The sequence below is a fragment of the Schistocerca americana genome, chromosome X (assembly GCF_021461395.2).
Source record: "Schistocerca americana isolate TAMUIC-IGC-003095 chromosome X, iqSchAmer2.1, whole genome shotgun sequence".
Lineage (NCBI taxonomy): Eukaryota > Metazoa > Arthropoda > Insecta > Orthoptera > Acrididae > Schistocerca > Schistocerca americana.
The window spans coordinates 932,802,839-932,825,880 of NC_060130.1; the positions used below are offsets into that span (position 1 = coordinate 932,802,839).

The following is a 23,042-nucleotide window of genomic DNA, read 5'->3' on the forward strand; positions in this document are numbered from 1 at the left end:
CTCTCACCTGTATGCTCGTTGCTTTAAACACTCTATCTTGTTCCATGTGGTTTCTCGAGCTTCCAAAATTTGCATGTTATACCTGTTGAGCCTTTAGGAACTGGAAATATACATAACACATTAATTATACTTCTTCTTTATTAAAATTGTTGTCCATTGCTGATTTTTTCAATAAAGACTCAGTATCAAGTAGTTTGGTAAATATTTTAGAGTCTGAATTTTATCATGTATCCATTTCTGAAGCTGTGCCCCAACATTGTAGATTTTTCCAACTCAGTATTGAAGATACTGATGGAAATAATGTGTGTGAAAAATTTGTTCAGAATATAATTTTTGCATTCTGAGAGCATGTTGAGGGTATTGCAGTTGTACATAAACAGCTTCTGAAGTTGTTTTGATTACATTACTGCAAATAAAAATGTATTTTATACTATCTGCAATTAATGATACAGTGAATTTTACACTTACAGTTACCTAAATTCATATTACAAAGAATGGCTTAGTATTTTGATATTGTTTTTAGCATAGTGAGGACAAAAAGTTAATACAAATCATTAGGAATTTTGGCATGAAAAAATTACTTTGTTGATATATTCAATCTGCAGCTGAACTCTATATCTAATATACATTATTACTTTATTGGTGGACACTCCATCCAGTCATGCTCTTGTTGTTGTTGTCTTTCATCATATATTAGTATAACTATCTTAAACATGGATAGTTGCTGGTTTATTATTAAATGAAAAAAAATCATTTTTGCATTAAACATTTTAAAAACTTTGTAATAACTAAATTTCTGTTTCAGAATCATAACACTGTACTGAAAAAGCACCTCCAAACTGCTACATTTGAACGTGGTCAGTTGCAACAAACTGCAGCAGAACTTGAAGAAAAGGCTGAACGTTTACGCTACGAACTGGCTGATGCTCAAGAAGCTGCAAAAAGCCAAGATGAAGTAGTTGTGTTGCTACAGAAACAGCTAAGTTATTTGGAATCTGTGCATGCTTCTTGCCTTGAAGATGCACAACATCATCACCTCAGGATTGCAAATCTTGAACAAGAATTGACGCACTTGCAGGACATATGCCACAAGGTATCCTCTCATTCTTCCATAAAAATTAATAATATTAGAGATACTAAATCATAACAGATGTGGAACATTACTGATCTTTAAAGATTTCCTTGGACTCTAGCTGATTTTATTGGACACTTAGTATATTTTGATAAACATGAAATAGACTGTTTTGTTTTAAACAGCTTACCAAACAGCCTTTGTCAAATGCTAATTACAAGTCTGAGCCTTTTAAGTTGTCAGGTAAATAGTTGTGTAACTCACCAACATATTAGAAATAATATTATTGAGCGATACACATTCATGAGCCAAACCATTATGACCACCTGCTCAATAGTGTGTTGGCCCACCTTAAGAACACAATACAGTGGTTATACTGTGTGGCAAGGATTTTGTAAGCCCTTGTTAGGTGTCTGAAGGTATTTGGCCCTAGATATGTATAGAGAGATCATATAATTCCCATAATTACACGTCACTAGTTTGTAGGTTTGGAGCTGGTGCTCTATAGCTCCATGGAATTCAGATTAGGCAAATTTGGTGACCAGAACATCAGTGTGAGCTCACTACCATGCTTCTCAAACCACTGTAGCATTGTTCTGGCCTTGTGACGTGGACCACTACCCTACTGGAAGATGCCATCATTGTTCTGGAACAGATAAAGCATGAAAGAATTGAAGGGTCTGCATTAAAACACAGCTATCATTGTGTCCTTAATTACCTTTAGCCCACCAGCCTGTGTCCATGACACAGTGCATATTTTGAACAGTTATTTAACTGGATGATGGTGTATCTGGGCACAAACATTGACCTGTTGTAACTAGTAATGTTATTCACCTAACCATGTGGCATGTTTCCATTGATCCATCATCAAATCTTGAGGCTCCCACACTCACTCTAATTGTAATTCATTATGTCATTGGCTCAACATGGGAACACGTGGAGGCCATGTTCAACAGTGAGTTATTTTGGACATGTTCAAAAGAACAGACACCACACATTTATGTAATTGATTTCCCTTGATGAGCAATGAATCCACCACCTCCAGTGTGTATGCACAAATACATTTGACATTCTGTGGGAATTTCAAAGTAGTGAGCATGGAGGACATGTGCAGCAGTGTGGTGTGGCACTGCTGTGACTAAGATCTACTCACCTATGGTCAGTCTCTTCTCACATGTATGCCTCCTTGACATTACTGAAATTCAGTTCTCAGCTGGAAAAAGCTACAGAAAAATACAGATGTACACCATGTAACCACAAGTTGCACTAAAATTCTTTTGTTAGTGGAAGGTTAGTAACAGTTAAATGAAAGTATTTGTGTCTGTAAAATTTCGCTCTATTATGGTAAGCTTGCATATGTCAGTTACTACCAAGCCTTACTGTAAACTGTACAAAGTCTGAAAAGTTCACACATGCACATTATTCATAACTGTAGTCAGTTTATGGCAATTATTAGTTATCCTTCACTGAAAGCTTACAAACGGATTGTTTCTTATAGAATTGCTAACTCATATGATGCTAAAATTAATCTCAGATCACAAAATGTTCACGTTCATGAGTAGGCAACATGCCACACAGAATTTAGTTATTTAAAGTGTTACCAAAAGTTCTGAATTTCACACTGTATGTTAAGTCAAACTCTCTTCCACACTTTACAGCACTTCTCAAACTTTTTGGTACCAAAATATCACAATATTAATAATTTTGATTGGAACACCTATCAATAGCTCTGATCACAATGAGATCCAATCCCTGACTCTGCTCGTCTCTCTACACAGACAGGGTTTCTAGTTCCCAAAATACATGTGAATATGCTAACTTCTAATTGGCAGAAAAACATCACAGCCAATCAGAAACCAGTATCAGTCCCACTCAATGCCATGCATATATTCAGAGCCAACCAAAATTTGTCACTGAATCAGAACAGTAAATTAACATAAATAAATTTTGAAAACCCTCAAATATAAAATTAACTACCCCTCAACAAAACTACTGCACTGAATTCATAATCTCATTTCCACAGTACCATAAACTGCTGAAATAGTTTATAACAAATTCCCCAGGAAAAGTGTCTAACACACACTTCGTTCTTGAACATTCCCCACAAGACCAATTACTTCAAAGTATAGTATAAAAACTTTACATAAAATATTATTGTGCATTCACACCTTCATTCAGTCTCATAACTAAGCACAATTATAATAATAATTAATAAACAAAATTAAATAAACAGAATTGCAAATAAGAAATACAGTATTTTGATTGCACCTCAAACAGTGTCACCTAGTGACCTGTACAAGATCACATAGAAACTACATATACTCAGGCATCTGATGCCATCTGTCCTCCACATGACTCATACCACCTGTCACCACTTTTGTCTCTGATCTCAATTGGCATGATGTAAGGTGGTACACCTTACACCCCCTTAAATTATGAGTAAGTTTTTCTTGCAAATAAAAATGTTTGAATAATATAACTCAAACACTGAACCAATTCCAAAACCAAAATAAAGTAAATTACATTTCCCTTCCTTCACACTTGGTAGTTCTAAACCTAACATAGCATATGACTCACATAATTATATTGCCTCCAAATACATCAAAATAGTTTTTCACTCAAAATTAGTTTTTTCACACAACAATGAAACTTCTATTTCCTGTCCATTTCACAATATTTATAAAATTTTCTTCTTCCACTCTGGATGGTGTCTTTTTATTTTACACCAATTAAATTCTCTCCAACCTTAATGTTGGCCCTTCATTAGCCTCACAGCTTTTTCCCCATAGTTTCCGAAACCAGAGTTTTGTTGAAGCCAACTTCTTGAAATGAATCATTATTACATACATTTCTTAAATTCCATTTTACAATTAACTAAATGAACACTCTCTATTCTAACTAGTGCATTAAAGTGGTACCCATTTAAATTTAATTGAAGCTATAAGTAATTAAATTGAAATAATTTCAAAACTTCAGCTAATTATGGTCGCTAATGGCATTTTATTTCTTTACTTAGCTAACTGAAATATTTACATTAAATAGATTCAAGTTCTTTCAAATTGATTTCCATCTAGCACAAATAATGCTTTGACAATATTTACAACATAACGTATTTTATAGTTACCACGTCTTATGTAATTTCCTTCATTACAACTTGTGTCATCATCATCATCTTGGACAGTTTCCAGCCACTGGCTGGGTCTGTCGGGAACACAAGCCTCTCCATCGTGTTCTGTCTTTCCACCATTCCCCCTCTTCCACCTTCGTCCAGTTCTCTCCTCTTCTCGTCACACATTCCTTCACTCCCTTCACCCATCTATCTCTTGGTCTTCCCCTGGGCCTCTTCCCCTCCAGTTGCAGATCAAACATCCTCTTTGGATACCACTGCAGTCTTGATTTTTCTATCCTGTCCTGTACTGGTTCCTCCTTTAGTCTTTCCCTCACATACACATTTCGCAATCTGCCTCGTCTTGTTACACTCAACCTGCTCCTCTGGAACTTCATTTCACTAGCTTGTATTCTACTTTTGTCGCTTTTGTGCATTACCCATGTCTCACTTCCGTATGCCAATATGGGGACAAAGTAGGTTCGGTAAATAATTCCCTTGGATTTCTGTGGCACCTCCTTGCTCCAAATAAGCCCCCTAATGCATTTGAAGAACTGCCCTGCTTTTCTGCACCTTTCATTTATTTCCATTGCGTTTCCCCCCTTACTTTCAATCATGCTTCCCAGGTACTTGAAGTTCTCTACCACTTGTAGTTTTTCCCCTCCACAAGTTATATCCACATTTGGCCTATTCTTCTTCCTTGTTGTGACAGTTATTTCACTTTTCTTTGCAGAGAAATGCATTCCATATTGTGCTGCCGTTGCCTCCCATACATCTAACTGCTCTTGCACCTCCTTCTCGCAATTTCCCCATATAACATCAGGTCATCGGCAAAAAGCACTGCTTTCATTTTATGATCTCCAATTGCATCTGATACTTGCTGTAGGATTTCATCCATAACAATAATAAACAATAAAGGCGAAAGTGCACTTCCCTGTCGCAGCCCATTTTCCAGCTTGAACCGTGCAGTACGTTCCCTCCCCACTTTCACACAACTCTCACTTCCCTCATACATTTTTCTGACTTTTCGTGTTATCTCTTCATCTATCCCTTTTGCGTTCAGCACGTCCCAGAGCTTGTCCCTATAGATACTGTCATACGCCTTCTCAATATCTAAAAAGGCCATGATTAAGTCCTTCCCGTACTCATAGTGCCTTTCCTGCAGTTGCCTTACCGCAAATATGAGGTCCGTTGTTGATCTTCCCGGTCTGAACCCATACTGCTCCTCTTGCAGTCTACTTTCAATACTGCTTCTTATTCTCTTCTCCAGGATCTTTTCATAGATTTTTCCACAGTGGCATAGCAGGGTGATTCCTCTGTAGTTCTCACATCTCCTTTTATCCCCTTTCTTGAAGATCGGGACTGTAATTCCTTTCTTCCAATCCTCAGGAATTCTGTTCTCCTTCCACACCACCCTCAGCACTCTGTATAGCCACTGGGTTCCTACTTCTCCTGCTGCTCGTATCATATCCACTGTTACTTCGTCCCAACAACTTGTGTACAGTCACTTATCTGGTATAAATACTTTAGTGAAGCCACAATGTCTCTCACAATCTTCACTGTAATGTTTTGACTTAATATAGACACAGATTATATACAATTTCAAAAAAACTTATATACAACTTTTTCTTTTAACCTTCTTTCTTTCCAACTCTCTCATATATGAGTTTGGCTAATGTCAATATTAGTATTCTCCTTTCCAAACTTCATTAGATTCTTTACATCACCATACTAATCAGTCAATCTCAATAGCTATATTCAGTATTTTTCCATGTTACAAAAATCTGTTAACCGTTTTCTATCAGAACAACATGCCATCTCCTTGCAATAAGTCATTACATCCATCATTATCTATTTTTCATCATGACAACACACCTTATACCTCATTAGTCTCCATTTACTAATATGCTCCTTCACATGTCACCTTTAGTAAACTTTACATAATCAATTCAAAGTCCACTACCCATTTTTCATTAGTACAACACCTCTCACTACCCCGAGTTACCTCAGATCATCATTAATCACTTTATTTTCACAACCACATCCTGGAATCAGTTCAAATTACATTAACCTTTCCTTCCACAATTAAACATTTCTCTCTGTTTATAACCTTCAGCATGGCAATAACCCCTGCTGCTTCCACTTTACTACAGATGTGAAAAAAGTTAAAGATGATAGCACAAAGTTCAGAATGGCAGAAGTGGAAGATTGACAACATGAAAAGAAATTGAAGTAGTATTGTCAATAACTCAAGTACCTGGTAATTGTCAATTACCTAGCATTGCAAAGAGTGCAATGTCCTCTGTGGTATTTGTCCCAACTCCTTTTTTTTTACCTGATATCTTCAGCAATATTAAACTCACAACTTTCAAGGGCCCATTTCTGAATCTATTTTCCCTTGCTATCCAGTTACTAGAATCCATTTCTCTCTCCATCTTACTTTCATATGGTTTAACAAAACAAATGTGCCTGCTCAACACTTTCATTCATTCTACATGCAACAGAACTTACATCAATAAGCTGCAGTTCATCACTTATAGCTTCAGCTACCACAACATCAACACCTTTTCCCCTCCACATAAAACTCTCTTACTTCCTTAAAGTGAGCACCCTTTTGTGCATCACTATTTCAACCATAACATATGGCACAGGAACCACTGCCTGTTCATTCCAAACTTCCACCTCTTGATTGGAGTAAGCGTCCCTTTTTGTGCATTACTACCTACAAAAACACCAGCTTTGGGCCCTACTGTCTGTGCTCTATAACCACTGACTTTCATGGGAGCAGACTCCACTTTTCTTCCTTCAATATTGTTACTGTTGCCCGTCATTAATCTCGTATCACCACGGCACGCGTTCATTTCATCAAACTCCACAGTTGGCTCTAATTTATCATCCAGAATGGGTACCAGAACCTTATCACTTCCAAATCTAACTTCCATACAGAACATTAAATCCTCAGCATCTAAAATACAACAAAAATTGATCTTTGCCCTACTTTGCAAGACTTATTTATTTATTTGTTTTCAAGAGATGGCAGGTGTTACAAGTATCAAAGATTTCTTTCTCAAATCTCCTAATCCACAGAAGGTGTGGTCACATCAGATAGGATAGACCTCAGGTGGAAAAGGGTAAAACAAAAGTTGAAAAGCACTGTCTGAATAGAACTTGGATAGGAAAGAGTTAGGATAGAGTGCACCAAAAAATAAGAATGCACGCACCCAGCTGGGGAATGCACCACTCACCAAGTGATGTGCCTTCCAAAGTCAGCAGACCCACTACTTCATATGCACCCAAAACCTTGTCTAATAACTCACCATGTTACTCCAAGGTTACAGTCAAAATCAAGACATCGTCAACATCAACAGTTTTTTTTTCCCTCAGTAGTTCGTCACCTATAACTTTTGACATAGCTCTCACAAAAGCGCAAACACTTATATTTATTCCAGATAGTATGAACACATATTAACACTTACCTTCAAATAAGAATGCTGCATACTTCCTGGATTCCTTTGCCAGTGACAAATTCCATTAGCCACACATCATGTCTATTGAAGTCAAAAATTTAGCCCCTTTAAATTCTTGCAACAGTTCATTGATATTTTCACACATCTCACTTTCTGGTTTAACTATTTTATTCAAAGCCCTAGTCTCCAACACAAGTCTCATAGAGCCATCTCAGTTAATAACCACAATTAATGAACACACTTACAGCTTGCTCAATAATACCCTACTAAAGCATTTTATGGATAAGTCCATTACTGCTTTCCTATGATTTTTTGTAATTGTTATAGGTTTTTTTGAAAAACTGTGCATCTTCTTTCACAGTCAAATAACATTCATAGTCACAGTCCTGGCTGATCTGAGAAAATATTTTTATGCTTAAGCATAAACTCTTTTAACTCTTCCTTCTCACTTCCATTTAATTCAGGTATTTCTTCTACTTACCATTCAATCTTGTCCTGTACAGCCAGCAACTCTTCTATATCAATCCCCATTTCCTCAGTGCCATGTTCATTATACCCTTCCATATATTTCCTTTTCCTGCAATACCTGATGGTAAAACTATCACTCTCTTCAGTAGTTACATTCTTTTTCCTAGAAAATGGTATAGTTACATTTCTTCCTTGCATTTCCAGCATCACAGAATCCTCACTGAAATCTAGCTGTACTTCATATTTTTTGAAGAAGTTTACCCCTATCAATGTGTCCACACTTAATCCTTGAATTATCAGGAAGGTGTGATAAAACTGTATACCATTTATTTTAAGAGGCTGCAACACTTCATAGTTATCACATTTCCAACCTTTCCTGTGGCTTTTAACAATGTCCTTTGTTACATACAATTTGATGATAATTAACTGTACTAAATGTTCATGGAGTTAAAGTACTTTTGCCGAGTCAAGTGATAGTTTTAAAGAGAAATTACTCATCTGTTACTTAAATTTATTCTGCCTGGATGCCAGGTTTTCTTTTAAGTCTGGAAACTGTATAGGTTGACGTGTTTCTTGAAATAACATAGATGACAAACTGATCTGTATGTAATTTTCATTTTTAATAGTCCTAGATGCCTTCCTGCCATCAATTACAATGTTCACTCAGTGAAATGCATTCCATTTTTATGCAACTCCAGAAAAACTTTATATCTCTTATTCCTGCCTTCCTTCCTTCCTACCAGACAAACATATAACCAACTGGCACCCACTTAACATTGATCCAAAGCACAGCTGTAAAGATATAGTCATACTAAGATCGAAACATAGAACATTAAATCGAAATTAATTTACATAAAATCAAATTTACTCAACAGCATAGATCACATAGAAACTACATACACTTGGGCATCTGATGCCACCTGTTCTGTGCGTGACTCATACTGCATACCTGTTCACCATTTTTGTGTCTGATCTCAATTGGCACTATGTAAAGCACTATTCCTCACATGGACAGGGGCTGTGGGTAGGTGGCACTAGATGGTAATGTGGGTCAGCCAAGAAGCATTCTGAGATAGGCCACACAATTGCAGTGAACAGTGTGTCTGGATGGTGGAGTGGTTAAATTAGCTGCCTAATAAGTAGAAGATCCTGGGTTCAAATCCCAGTCCGGTACACATTTTCGCTCATTGCCACTGACTCCACATGAAATCCTGATGCAGTTGACATCAGTAGTTCCTTACATTTTATTTCCTTCCTCCCTGCGCCATCTTCAATTTACATAATATACATCACAGTTACAGATTCCACATGGTGTCTGTTCTTTCAGTCATATCTGTTATATCAGATGAGATGCATTTATACAATTGATGCATCTCAGTGGGCAATGAATCCACCACCTTCAGTCCAGATGCACAAATATGTTCTACCTCCTGTGGGAATCTCAAAGTAGCAAATGTGGAGGACATGGATGAGGACTGCAGATAAGTGGCACTAGGTGGGAATGTCGGTTGTCTGAGAGGTGTTCTGAGATAGTACATGCAGTTGTGATAAGTACTGTGTCCAGGTGGTGCAGTGGTTAACACAGCAACCTAGTAAGCAGGAGATTCTGAGTTCAAATCATCACTGCTGATTCCGCATCAAGTTGTGATGGAACTAACATCAGTAGTTCCTTCCATTTCCTTTCCTTTCTCCCTCCCTCCACCTTCAATGTACATAAAGTGCACTGAGTGGTGTGCTCTAAAGCACTTGTACCTATACCAACATTATATTCTGTCATCAAATTTTTAAGAGGTTGCCACCTATCCTGCTTTACAGAGTGTTCAAAACTACAACCTCCATGTTCTGTGGTGTTGTGTGAATATCCAACACCTCATCACCTGGTTATGGTTTTACTGTCCGTGAACCACTGTCTGCTCGCAAAAGTAGCACACAAATAGCTGACTTGCTTTGTTGTTCCAAGATGTTCATTTACTGGGGCTGCATCATAACAGTGTCTGCTCTTTTTCAGAATCTCTTATGTCAGTGAATTTCTCCATTTGTGGTCTGTATTACCCTTAGAATGATTCTCCATTCATATCTGCTTCAAATACACATTTTCCTTACCATGTCATGTGCCGACAACACTACCAGGTGTCACTCAGTCTTGTAATGGGCAGTGAAATATATCTGAATGGCAGTTTGACACATAATAAAATATATTTCTCCAGCATATTTTATATTATTAGATTACATGGACCATCAAACAGTAGAAAAAAGAATAATCCATCTGCAAATATTGTTTATTTTTTGCACTTTATATATGCTCCTTCTGTTTCCTTCTCTTACATAGTACAAAATACACACACACACACACACACACACACACACACACACACCAATCATCATCATCATCATCATGATAATTATTTTTATGATAAACAGTCACAAAGGCTATTATTTTCTTGTTTATGCCACTGAATTCTTAAGAAATTCTTTAAGTTTCTTCTGAACCATATAATTATATTCAAATTACTTGAAAGTCTTATAAGTCAACAATTTACCAAGGTCTTTGAGAGCTGTATGATAGCTTATAACTTTGAAATATTTTCCCATCCTTATGATTAATAGCAGTTTATGAGTTAATAGATTAGCAGCAATGAGTTCTGTCTGGAATAGATTTTTTTTTCTTGTGCATAAAAACTGACAGTCATTGTAAAAAAAAATTCCTTACAGTTAATCACGTCTCCTTGTCTTAAAAATTATGTCTTTCCCTTACTACTTCACTCTTCAACCTTGCAAGGGAACTTGTACTAAATAAAAGAACATGTACGCATATTTGTGGTAACGTCTACTTTACTTTATTACTCAGTGTAACAGGGCAACAACTTAAATCAAGCAGGAAACAAAACACACTTCTGAAACATTAGTCCGAAGCAATTGGCCCCAAAGATAATGCACACAGTGTCCTGCCGACTATCAATATTCACTCCCACATATCCCTCCCCCCCCCCCCCCCCCCCCACCACCACCACCACCACCACCTAAAGTGTGGTGTGCCAGGTATGACAGGGTACTTAAACTTCAGCTTTTGGCCTTCACAAATGCAGACAGTAGGAGGTTAGGTGGTTCTGCTGATGCACCTGGTCCTGGGGTGTGAAAGTCAGGTGGGTCACAGCTGTCTGGCTCTGTTGTGATTGTTGACGCGGTGTGAGGCATGGACAAAGTTGACTGTGGGGTTGTGGCCAACACTGACCGAGTCCAAGTGGACTTTACCCACTGTTTCGAGACTTTGGCTACCTTTCCCTGGAAGAGGACGTCCACTGTGTGTGTGTCTCATTGTAGTACTTATTACGGGCTAGTGTACATTGGCTGCAGAGGATGTCATACCAGATCCATGTGAAACATTACATGTGAACAACTATCAAGAGCCTTGTGTACAAAAACTGGATGTGTGCTGTGGTGCGACATCAGAGTTGCACAGAGTGTCTCTGCATGCTTGAGATGGGGTAGCTGTGCCTTGTTCAGGAGTGGAACAGGTGCAAGAAATTCCACTGGAACATGTAATAGTTCCCTGTACACTAACTCCACTGATCAACAGCCCACCTCAGTTTCTCAGGCATTCTGTGAAACCAGCGGCAACATTTAAGTGCAACAGTCTTTGTGGCACATCAGAGTGGGCTTTAAGATGCAGTGCCATCTTTCCAACAAGCCGTTGTTTGATGGGTGATAGCTGGTTGTCCAGTTTTGCTGAAAACTACAAAGTTTTGACAACTGCTGGAACAGTGTGGACCGAAATTGGCATACCTGGTCAGTGGTAATGAAAAATGGACACCTGAAATGTGCCACCCAAGTTTCCATGAATACTCATGTGATAGTCTCCATGGAAATGTCTCATTGGAATGGCCTTTGCACACCTTGTGCAATGATCCACTGATGTAAGTAAATACCTACAGCCTTCAGAAGGGGAGAGGGGTCATGCCCAAAATGTATGGCAGAAGTCGGGAATCGTCCCACTGGAGCATGCACGTGGCATCCTACTTTGCTGCATTGGCACTGAAGGGAAGTGCAGGCCCACTCCCATATATCTTTCTTGATTGATGATCATATGAAGTGGTCCATCACCAACCTTACACAGGCGTTAGTTCCTAGGTGCGCCAGTTTTGGGATGCCGTCAAATACTTTTCGTCGGAATTTAGGAGGAATGTATGGGTGTGGTCTACCAGTAGAAATGTCACAACATACTCGTATATTAGATGAGCTGTGGGATACATCCATGAGTTGGAAATGCAGACCAGTGGAAGAGTTTGTCAACAAAGACTGTAGCTGTGTCTTCAAAGTTTGAGCACTTGTAAGTTTGGAACAATTCAGCTTTGGAGTTAACCCATTGATGCTTGAAAAATAGTGTGCTATAATATTGACAGCTCCATGAATATGGTGCATATCTGTAGAAAAGCAGCATACATACTTGATTTGGTGAGCCTCCCAAGGAGAACATGAATCACTGATTTTATGGAAACCTGACATGATAGGTTTATGGTTGGTGAATATTGTGACAATTCTGCCCTAAATGAAGGGGCAGAAATGCTTGACACCCTCATACATCACAAGGAGTTCCCTGTCATATGCAGTCCAATGAGTCTGGGCAGCATTTAACTTTTGAGAGGAAAACATTCAGTGGCTGCCAATGTCTGTTCACCTTCTGATGAAGTGCCACACCTATTGAGAACTGGCTTGTATTGACTATGAAGGCCAGGTGTGCTGCTGATGCAGGGTATGTGACAGTCACTGCATCACACAGACTGTTTTATGTTCCAGGAAGGTTGCATTGATAAAAGTAGACCATTCCTAGGAATTGCCTGAGTTCCTGATAATGTTGAGGCAGAGGGAGGTACACAACAATTCCAATCTTTTATGCACTGGAAACATGTCCTGGGCTGCCAATTTATAATGTAGGAAGGTGACCACTGGTTCCCTGAACATCCACGTGTCCTCATTAAGTGTTATTCCACGATCACTAAACCTATTTCACACATCCTTCACATGCTTGTGTTCCTCAACATACCAAAATATTGCATAGGTAGGCAAAACAGTAAGGAAACCCTCTTAGTACACTGTCAAAAAATCTCTGCCAAGTTTGGGTAGCATTTTTGAGCCCAAATGGCATTACTAAAAATTCAGATAGCCCAAATGGGGTTGTCACTGCCATTATAGGTATGTCTGGTTTGCCCGTGGGAATCTGGTTGTAAACCTTATGGGAATCCAACACACTGAATATGATCACACCGGCTAATGAATGAGTAAAGTCTTGTGTGTGTGGCACTGGATATCTGTCCATCACAGTTCAAGCATTCGGTTCCAGATAATCAAATAGCTCTGAGCACTATGGAACTTAACTTCTGAGGTCATCAGTCCCTCCAGATAATCACCAGACAGACACCACAAACCATTTTTCTTATGGACGAGGTGTAGCAGGGAGGACCACAAACTCTTGGATGGTTGAGTGATTGCTTCTTGTAACACCCCATCAAAAATGGCCTTCGTTTTCATAGGCAACCAGATGTGAGTCTATGAACATGGCAAGAGACTGGTGGACCTGATATTTTCCGAATGTGGTACATAATCTTGTGCTAACCATGCCCCTTTTTGTTCCATGTCTCTGTGGCTTGCGTGCTGCCACTGTAGGTGAAGCAGTGGGGAGCTGTTGCTGTGCCACCACCTGTTTTATGGTCATTTGAGCCATCTGCAGGTCAGACTCATTCTTCAACATGGTAGCCTTCAGCTTGTTTTTTCTGACTGTAACTTGCTGGACATGCCTCTGCTTGCATCAATCTCCTCCTCCAAATTATGGCTGGTCAATTGCACATTGCAGCAATAATGCTCCCACCAACTTCTGTCATCCACTGATGTATGTGTGCTGAGGATGTCTAACCTTGGGTACACATAAGATGTTAGCAACCCCTGTATTCCATGGGTACTGGCACCATCAGCAGAATGAATGAGACATGCGTTGTGTAATTCCACGTTGGTGCATGTTTTTCCAGGAAATCGGTGCCCAGTATAGGTTAGCCAATATCAAGCAACACAAAGGTCTAGTTGCATTTCCCTGAGAATCCAGTGTCAACCACCAGTGTTTTTTTCAGTGTTAATAAACTTTACCAACAGCCATACACTTTAAGATATTTCATTTTATTCCGATATCAACCAGTTTCAGCAATTGATTTTGCCATCTTCAGGCCCCATACACTTAAAAGTATGCACCAGCCAATGTCCCCTGGCCGTGATGGACCAACAGAGACCAGTGTTTTTTGTTCACATGTTTGAATGACCGAGTCATCGACCATTTGAACCTTATCTGTGTGTCTATCTGTGGGGAAGGAATTAACAAGTGAGGTGCTGACATCTGACCCAGTGTCAACCAGAAACACCTGAACCATAGAGTGATTAAGGATGAACAGCCTTTGTGTAGCTACATATCTGACAGCTGCTGAAATTGATCCCTATCACATAGACTCACACTGAAGCAGGCATGTTTTCCACTGCTGTGAGTTTAGGTGCAGGTGCTGGTCATTATGCTTGGCTGCACTTAAGACAGGACATGAGATATGTTTTGGTGTGAATATGATATCCTGCACTTGCTAGCTTTGATCTGAAATTCTTTGGAACCAACAATAACCTGTTTCATTTTATTTATTTTTATTTATTTATTTACATGTCAAGTTCCGTAGGACCAAATTGAGGAGAAAATCTCCAGGATCATGGAACGTGTCAGTACATGAACTTACAACATAAAAGTAATAACAGATAAAAATAAATGTTCATGAACCTGAAAGAAAATCAGTCCATAAGTGTAAGCAAACGCTATCAGCATTACAATGAGAGTCAGCTTAATTTTTCAAGGAACTCCTCGACAGAGTAGAAGGAGTGACCCATAAGGAAACTCTTCAGTTTTGATTTGAAAGTGCGTGGATCACTGCTAAGATTTTTGAATTTGAGTGGCAGCTTATTGAAAATGGATGCAGCAGTATACTGCACATCTTTCTGCACAGGAGTTAAGGAAGTCCGATCCAAATGGAGGTTTGATTTCTGCCGAGTATTAACCAAGTGAAAGCTGCTTATTGTTGGAAATAAACTAATATTGGTAACAAGAAACGACAATAAGGAATATACATATTGAGAGGCCAATGTCAAAATACCCAGAGTCGTGAACAGAGGTCGACAAGAGGTTTGTGAACTCACACCACTTATTGCCCAAACCACCTGTTTCTGAGCCAAAAATATCCTTCTAGAATGGGAAGAGTTACCCCAAAACATAATACCATACGACATAAGTGAATGGAAATATGCAAAGTAGACTAATTTACGTGTCGAAGTATCACTCACTTTTGATACCGTTCGAATAGTGAAAATGGCAGTATTAGGTCTTTGAAGAAGATCCTGAATGTGGGCTTTCCACGACAGCTTACTATCTATCTGAACACCTAGGAATTTGAACTGTTCAGTTTCACTAATCATATGCCCGTTCTGTGAGATTAAAATGTCGGGTTTTGTTGAATTGTGTGTTAGAAACAGTAAAAACTGAGTCTTACTGTGATTTAATGTTAGTTTATTTTCTACAAGCCATGAACTGAGGTCATGTACTGCACTACTTGAAACCGAGTCAATGTTGCACACAACATCCTTTACTACCAAGCTAGTGTCATCAGCAAACAGAAATATTTTAGAGTCACCCATAATACTAGAGGGCATATCATTTATATAAATAAGGAACAGGAGCAGCCCCAACACTGATCCCTGGGGCACCCCCACTTGACAGTACCCCACTCAGATCCCACATCGCAGCCGTTATCAACATTGTGAATAATGACCTTTTGCTGCCTGTTGCTAAAATAAGAGGTGAACCAATTGTGAGCTACTCCCCTTATTCCGTAATGATCCAACTTCTGGAGCAATATTGTGAGATCAACACAGTCAAATGCCTTTGTTAAATCAAAAAATATGCCAAGCGTTCGAAACTTTTTGTTTAGCCCATCCAGTACCTCACAGAGAAAAGAGAATATAGCATTTTCAGTTGTCAAACGACTTCTAAAGCCGAACTGTACATTTGATAGCAAATCGTGTGATATAAAATGATCAATTAACCTTACATACACAGCCTTTTCGATAACTTTTGCAAACACTGATGGCATAGAAATAGGTCTAAAATTATCTACATTATCCCTTTCTCCCTTTTTATAAAGCGGCTTTACTACTGAGTACTTTAATCGCTTAGGAAACTGACCATTCCTAAAGGAAAAATTACAAATATGGCTAAATACAGGGCTAACATGTGTAGCACAGTACTTTAATATTCTACTAGACACTCCATCATAACCATGAGAGTCCTTAGTCTACAGTGATTTAATTATTGACTCACTCTCCCTCTTGTCTGTATCACAGAGGAGTATTTCAGACGTCAATCTCGGAAAGGCATTTGCTAAGAAATTTATATGATTTCCTGTAGAAACTAAATTTTTATTTAATTCACCAGCAATGCTCAGAAAATGGTTGTTAAATACTGTACATATATCTGATTTATCAGTAACAGAAATATTATTACTGCGAACTGGCTTTATATCATCAACCTTGTGCTGCTGACCAGACACTTCCTTCACAACTGACCATATGGCTTTAATTTTATCCTGTGAATTAGCTATTCTATTTGCATACCACATACTTTTTGCCTTGCTAATAACATTTTTAAGCACCTTACAATACTGTTTGTAATGGGCCACCGTAGCTTGATTGTGATTTTTTCTAACATTTTGATATAATTCCCGTTTTGTTCTACATGATATCCTTATCCCACTAGTCAGCCAACTGGGCTGTCCATTACTGCTAGTATCCCATTTAGAATGTTCTAATGGAAAGCAACTCTCAAAGAGCATGAGAAATGTGTTATGGAAAGCATTGTATTTATCATCTATATTATCGGCACTATAAATATCTTGCCACTCTTGTTCCTTGACAAGTTTTGAAAAACTCTCTATTGCTGTTGGATTAGCTTTCCTACGTAGTTTGTAATTAAATATGACGTTGGTTTGAGTACAAAAACCATTTAATGTTAAAATTTGTGCATCACGGTCTGAAAAGCCATTGACCCTTTTACTAACAGAATGCCCATCTAGTGATGAAGAATGAATAAAAATATTGTCTATGACTGTGCTACTATTCCCCTGCACCCTAGTTGGAAAAAATACAGTTTGCTTCAGATCATATGAATTTAGGAGATCTACCAACATCCTTTTCCTTGCACAATCGTGTACAAAATTAATATTGAAGTCACCACATACAACTACTTTCTGGTACTTCCTACAAAGTGAATCAAGAGCTAGAGCTTAAGCAAAAATGCTCTGAAGTCAGAGTTAGGGGACCTATAAACAACAGCAATTAGAAGTTTAGTTTCATTAAATTCAACTAATGCTGCACAACTTTCAAATATCTGTTCAGTGCAGTGTCGTGATACGTCTATGTACTCAAATGAAATACTGTTTTTTTGATAAAGAGTCACTCCCCCACCCCGCAAGGAACTCCTTGAGAAACAGCCAGCTAATCTGTAGCCTAGTAAAGGAAGCCTCTGAATTAACAAATTATTTAAGTGGTGCTCTGATATACCAATAATTTCAGAGTTAACATCTATTAGCAGTTCACTAACTTTATCTCTAATACCTCTTATATTTTGATGAAATGTGCTAATTCCTTCTCTAATTGGAAACATTACATCCTCTGGAGGTGAGCCCTTAGTTAGAGGCACTTCATTTAAGCAGGTATACCTATCAGCTGACATCAGTCTAAAAAAGGTGCAGCTCTAATACCAACTACTACAGGAATTTTTCCACGAGTGATACCACTAGCACCACCACCACCACCCACTACACTGTCACCTATAAGCTTAGCCAGCCTCCCCTTCCCATACCTATTGAGGTGCAGGCCATGCCTAGTGAAACACCATCTACTGATAGGCCCAACTGGCACCACTGACATATGACCCATGCCCTCCGCCATCAGTGCCCTCCCCTCCCTTCATTGTTTATGTGTCATGGAGGCTGCATTGTGTCGCAAGATAGTGTGTGTAGATCCTCTGTCGTGATGTCACGGTGCTGGAAGTGTCACAGCTGGGCTGTCAGCTTATCAATGGGGGCACAGAGGCATCGGAGATCTTTGCTCACATCCAGCAGTCACTGGGCAGCTGTGGCAGCATAGACCGGTTCAGCCGTGTTGACCAGATTCAGCCACACTTATGGGGATTCACTAGCCATGGCAGTTATGGTGGTGGCCACCAGTGCATGTGAGTTGAGCAGGTCATGTGCTCTATCAGCCTCTTGCAGCAGCTCAGTTAATAACTGTCTTTCATGCATATCAAGGTTAAGTGCATCTGAAGAGGTAACTGTTGCCAAATGTGTGAAAGTAAGGTGTCTGACAGCACACAAGCATCCACCATATTGCGTAAGTGCCTCCAAAAGTCTGAAAGCAACTTATTGCTGCACTTCTTGTGGTACAAGACTTGAATTACTCATTGATCTACAGATTTTGTGTAGCAACAGATTAGTGCCATCTTCAGCATGATGTAAGTTCTCTATGATGAGGATGTAAAATAATGTTTAAGGTGACTAACAAAGCTTGTTGGTCAAGGTTGCAGATCACCTAGGTGAACTACTCAAAGTCATCTACAATTTTTCCTGTATGAAAATGTTCTCTGTAACCATGAAACACATCTCTGGGTGTTCAGGCACAAATAGTGGGCCCCAAATTTGCAATTGAAATGTGGGTGGGCTGCAGAAACTGGTAAGTAAAATGTTTGTAATTCATGGAAGTGGTACCTTCGCAGGTGGTGGGAAAGCAAACATGTTCACATTTGGCTTGATTTCACTGTGTGCTGTAGGCAGGCAGTGTGAGGCAGTATCTTGTGGCAGTGTTACACAAAAAAATGGCATGACCAACTCAGTGGGAAATGTAACACCATGGATGTATTTGGTTTGAGAAGTACAATCCCATGACACCATGAAATGGGGAGTTAGTTTTATCATGTTGAGTTCCTTTTTGATGTTTTGGATGGCACCTTCCAAGTTGCAGAGGGCGTTTTGGATGGACAATATACTGGTGCTCGATGACATGGAATATGTGTGAAGACAAATTGTTCACTGTCATACAACTGTAGTTTTGGGGTCACCTCTTATGTAGAGGAACTCATGCTACATAAAAGAATATATATATATGTAGTTGTGTTAAAGTGCACTTAACTTCATCACACAGCGTAACAGAACAACAAATTACATCAAGTGGGAAATGAAACACACTTCCAAACCATTAGTCTAAAGCAACTGTCCCTGCAGATAATACAGACAGCATCTTGTTCACTGTTGTTAGTCACTCTCAAAACCTCAATCACATCTGTTAATTTTCTGAAAGATTCAGATAAAGAAATAATTTGGAAATTCTGCTTAACACTTACAATCTGAGTTGTGTTGTTAATTTTTACACCAGGGTTGCGCAGCAAAACACTAGTTGAGAACATGTTTGTAGGTGAACACTGAATTGGTGATATAAATGTTTACCCAGTCACCAAACATTAACAGTTGTTTCTTCAAGAAAAGAATAAAGGATGTTAGTTAGTTATTTGTATATTCTGTGGATCATAATTGTGACTGCTTGCTATGATATGGAACGACTCAGTTTTGTTATTACAGTCCATCTTATCAGCAGAAAATATGCCAATGTGCGTACAGTTTATGTGATTTCTTAAGGATTTCTTACATGCATACAGTTATTTATACTTAAAAGTATTCAATGAATCTCTCCCTCTCCCTCTCTTAACACAAAATCATGCTACTACACATTCAAACGTTCTTCTGTGGAGTACGAGTTGACAAGCAGATATGATTTCAGCGTGTGTTTCAAGTTAATTTTATTATCTATTAAATTCCATATATCCTGGGTAGGAGGCCAAAAAATTTCATGGCTGAATGCCTCACTCCTTTCCATGTCACACGAAGCCTGAGTGATGGATAGTATAAATCAATTCTCCTTTTAGTATGATAGAAATGAATGTTCCCATTGTTTTCAAACTGTGGCTGATTGTTAACAATAAACTTCATAAGGGAGTAAATGTATGTGAGGCTATTGTCAGTATTCCCAACTATTTAAAGAGCTCTTTACAAGTCGTCCTAGATTGGATACCACATATTATGCTAGTTTTAATCTTCTGTGCAACAAATATTTTTTCCTCAGTGATGAGTTACTCTAGAGCATTGCCCCATAAAACATTAGAGACTGAAAATAAGAAAATTAAAATCTTTTGTCAACTGCAGTAAGTACAAAAAGAAAACATGCTGCTCCACCCACCAACACACAGTTATTGTCACAACCTCTCATGGATGATTCATCAAGCCACCAAGAAGAGAAGAGGCAAGCAACAGGTATGATGGCACAACCTGCTCCTTCAGTGTAATTGAGGAATTCATTCAGTTGTATTCAAGAACCACATGAAGAAGCCACACAGCAACAAGAAACAAACAAAAGGTACTGCCAATCATCTTGCAGTATAAACATAACAACGGAATACTTTGTGAATAACTTAAAATTGTAGTGTGCCATTCACTGCCAAATAGCTTGTCCTCATGGCCACAAAGGATTATGTAATCATCACTGACAAGACTGGGAAAGAATGCATACTCTGCCACACATTTCTGGGCATCAACCTTAAAAGTATCAAGGTAATAACCAGAAGCAGTCTGCAAAAATTTCAAACTAAAGACATTGAAGAAACTCTGGAAAAATTAGCGTACTGTGCAACAGTCATAACGTGAACAAGGATGCCAAGCATACAGAGATGAATCTCAATGGTCATTGCTGTTCTGCAAGATACAGAGGAGCACAGGAAGTTCCTTGAATTTACCAGACTGTGTGCATTGTGGGTCACAGTAGAACCACTCCATTTAAGAAAAGGACTATCAATATGTTACCAGTGTCAGGGACTGCAACACATTGGTAGGCACTGTGCAGTGCCATTGTGAAATGTAAAATGTGTTTAGCTATGCACTTCACTATTATTTTTGAATTGGGATGGATTATTAATGACAAATTTCATAAGTGAATATGTGTATTGCAAAGGTACTGTGAATATCCCAAGTTCCTTAAATAAATCTCTGCAAGGTGATCTTGGGTGGGCTCCAGCTATTATTCTGATTACATGCTTTTGTGCAATGAATACTTTCTCTCTTAATGATGAATTGCCCCAAAATATGATGCCATATGAAAGCAGTGAATGAAAAAAGACATAGTAGGCTAATTTACTTGTATGTTCATCACCAAATTTTGCAAATAACTCTAATAGCATAAGTAGCTGAACATAACTATATCAGCAGATTATCAATGTGTTTCTTCCAGTTCAGTTTCTCATCAATGCATACACCCAGAAATTGGGAATAGCAACAGACTTCTCTTCATAGTCTATATTTGTCAATGGTGTTATGCTGTTTACTGTACAGAATTGTATAAACTGTGTTTTTTCAAAATTTAGTAAGTGTCCATTTGCAGAGAACCACTTAATAATTTTCTGAAAGGCATTATTTAAAATTTCCTCAGCTGATTCTTGCTTTTTGGGCATGATTACTATACTTGTATCATCAGCAAAAGAACTAGCTTTGCATCTTCATGAATACAGAGTGGCAAGTCATTAATGTATATAAAGAACAAAAGGGGACCCAATACTGAACTCTGTGGGACACCATTCTTGATACCTCCCCAGTTAGAGAACTCTGCTGATTTTTGCAGACTATCTGAACTGTTAATTTCAACCTTCTGCATTCTTCCAGTTAAATATGAATTAAACCATTTGTGCACTGCCCCACTCATACCACAATACTTAAGCTTATCTAGAGGAATTTCATGATTCACACAACCAAAAGCCTTTGAGAGATCACAAAATATCCCAATGGGTAATTTTTGGTTATTTAATGCATTTAATATTTGATCAGTGAAAGCATATATAGCATTTTCTGTTGCAAATCGTTTCTGAAAACCAAACTGACAATTTGTTAATACTTCATTTTTACAAATATGTGCTGCTACTCTTGAATAAATTACTTTTTCAAGAATTTTGGATATTGTTGTCAGAAATGAGATTGGATGGTAGTTATTAGCATCAATCCTACCCCCTTTTTTATGCAATGGTTTAACAATTTCAGTCTGTCTGGAAAAATGCCCTGTTTCAGTGAGCCACTACATATGTGGCTGATAGTTCCACATATTTGCTGGGAACAATCTTTTAGTACTCTTTTGGAATGCCATCAATTCCAAATGTGCTTTTACTTTTGAGTGAATTTATTATTTTCCTAATTTCAGTACAAGAAGTGGCTTGACCTTCAGTTTTCTCAAATTGCATAGTTATTGCCTCTTCCATATACTGTCTTGCATTTTCTGATGAATAGCTGGATCCTATTTTCTCTACAACCCTTAAAAAATGGTCATTAAAATTTTTTTCTACTTCTGACCTCTTGTTAACAAACTTTTCATTGTGTTTGATAGAAATACAGTTGTAGGGAAGCAGCCTACTCACGCCTTATAAAATTCGCATCAGTCTTTCCATTGTGTGCCAGCCAGTCCGCTGTAACTAGCTCTTGACGTCATAAATGTTGCCCAATACTTTAAAAATCAAGTAAATAACCTGAAATGTTTCTAGCATGTCAGGAGTAATACTAAATCAATATGTGTTGAATATCAGTTCAATAACTTTAACCATTTTCGAAATTTGGATGTTTTTCTGTAAAAAACATTGGCGCAACAGAAAAGAGCTAGGAACTTAAAAATTTATATTTAGATTCCTATTGCATAATAATTTAGTAGAAACAGTATTCTGGATCTCACAAATTAAAATTTTAGTTGAAATTCATGATTTTCTGGTTTTTGTCTTAAA

The 23,042-nt window shown here is 38.3% G+C and overlaps 1 protein-coding gene across 1 annotated transcript in view; it reads left to right on the top strand.

Annotated features, from left to right (window-relative positions):
- Positions 1-739: 739 nt before the first annotated feature.
- LOC124556410 overlaps positions 740-23,042 on the top strand; it is a 243,278-nt gene continuing 220,975 nt past the window's right edge. The window contains exon 1 of the mRNA XM_047130370.1: positions 740-1,093. Within this exon, the coding sequence (XP_046986326.1) occupies positions 740-1,093 (354 nt within the window). The remainder of the gene's footprint in view (positions 1,094-23,042) is intronic.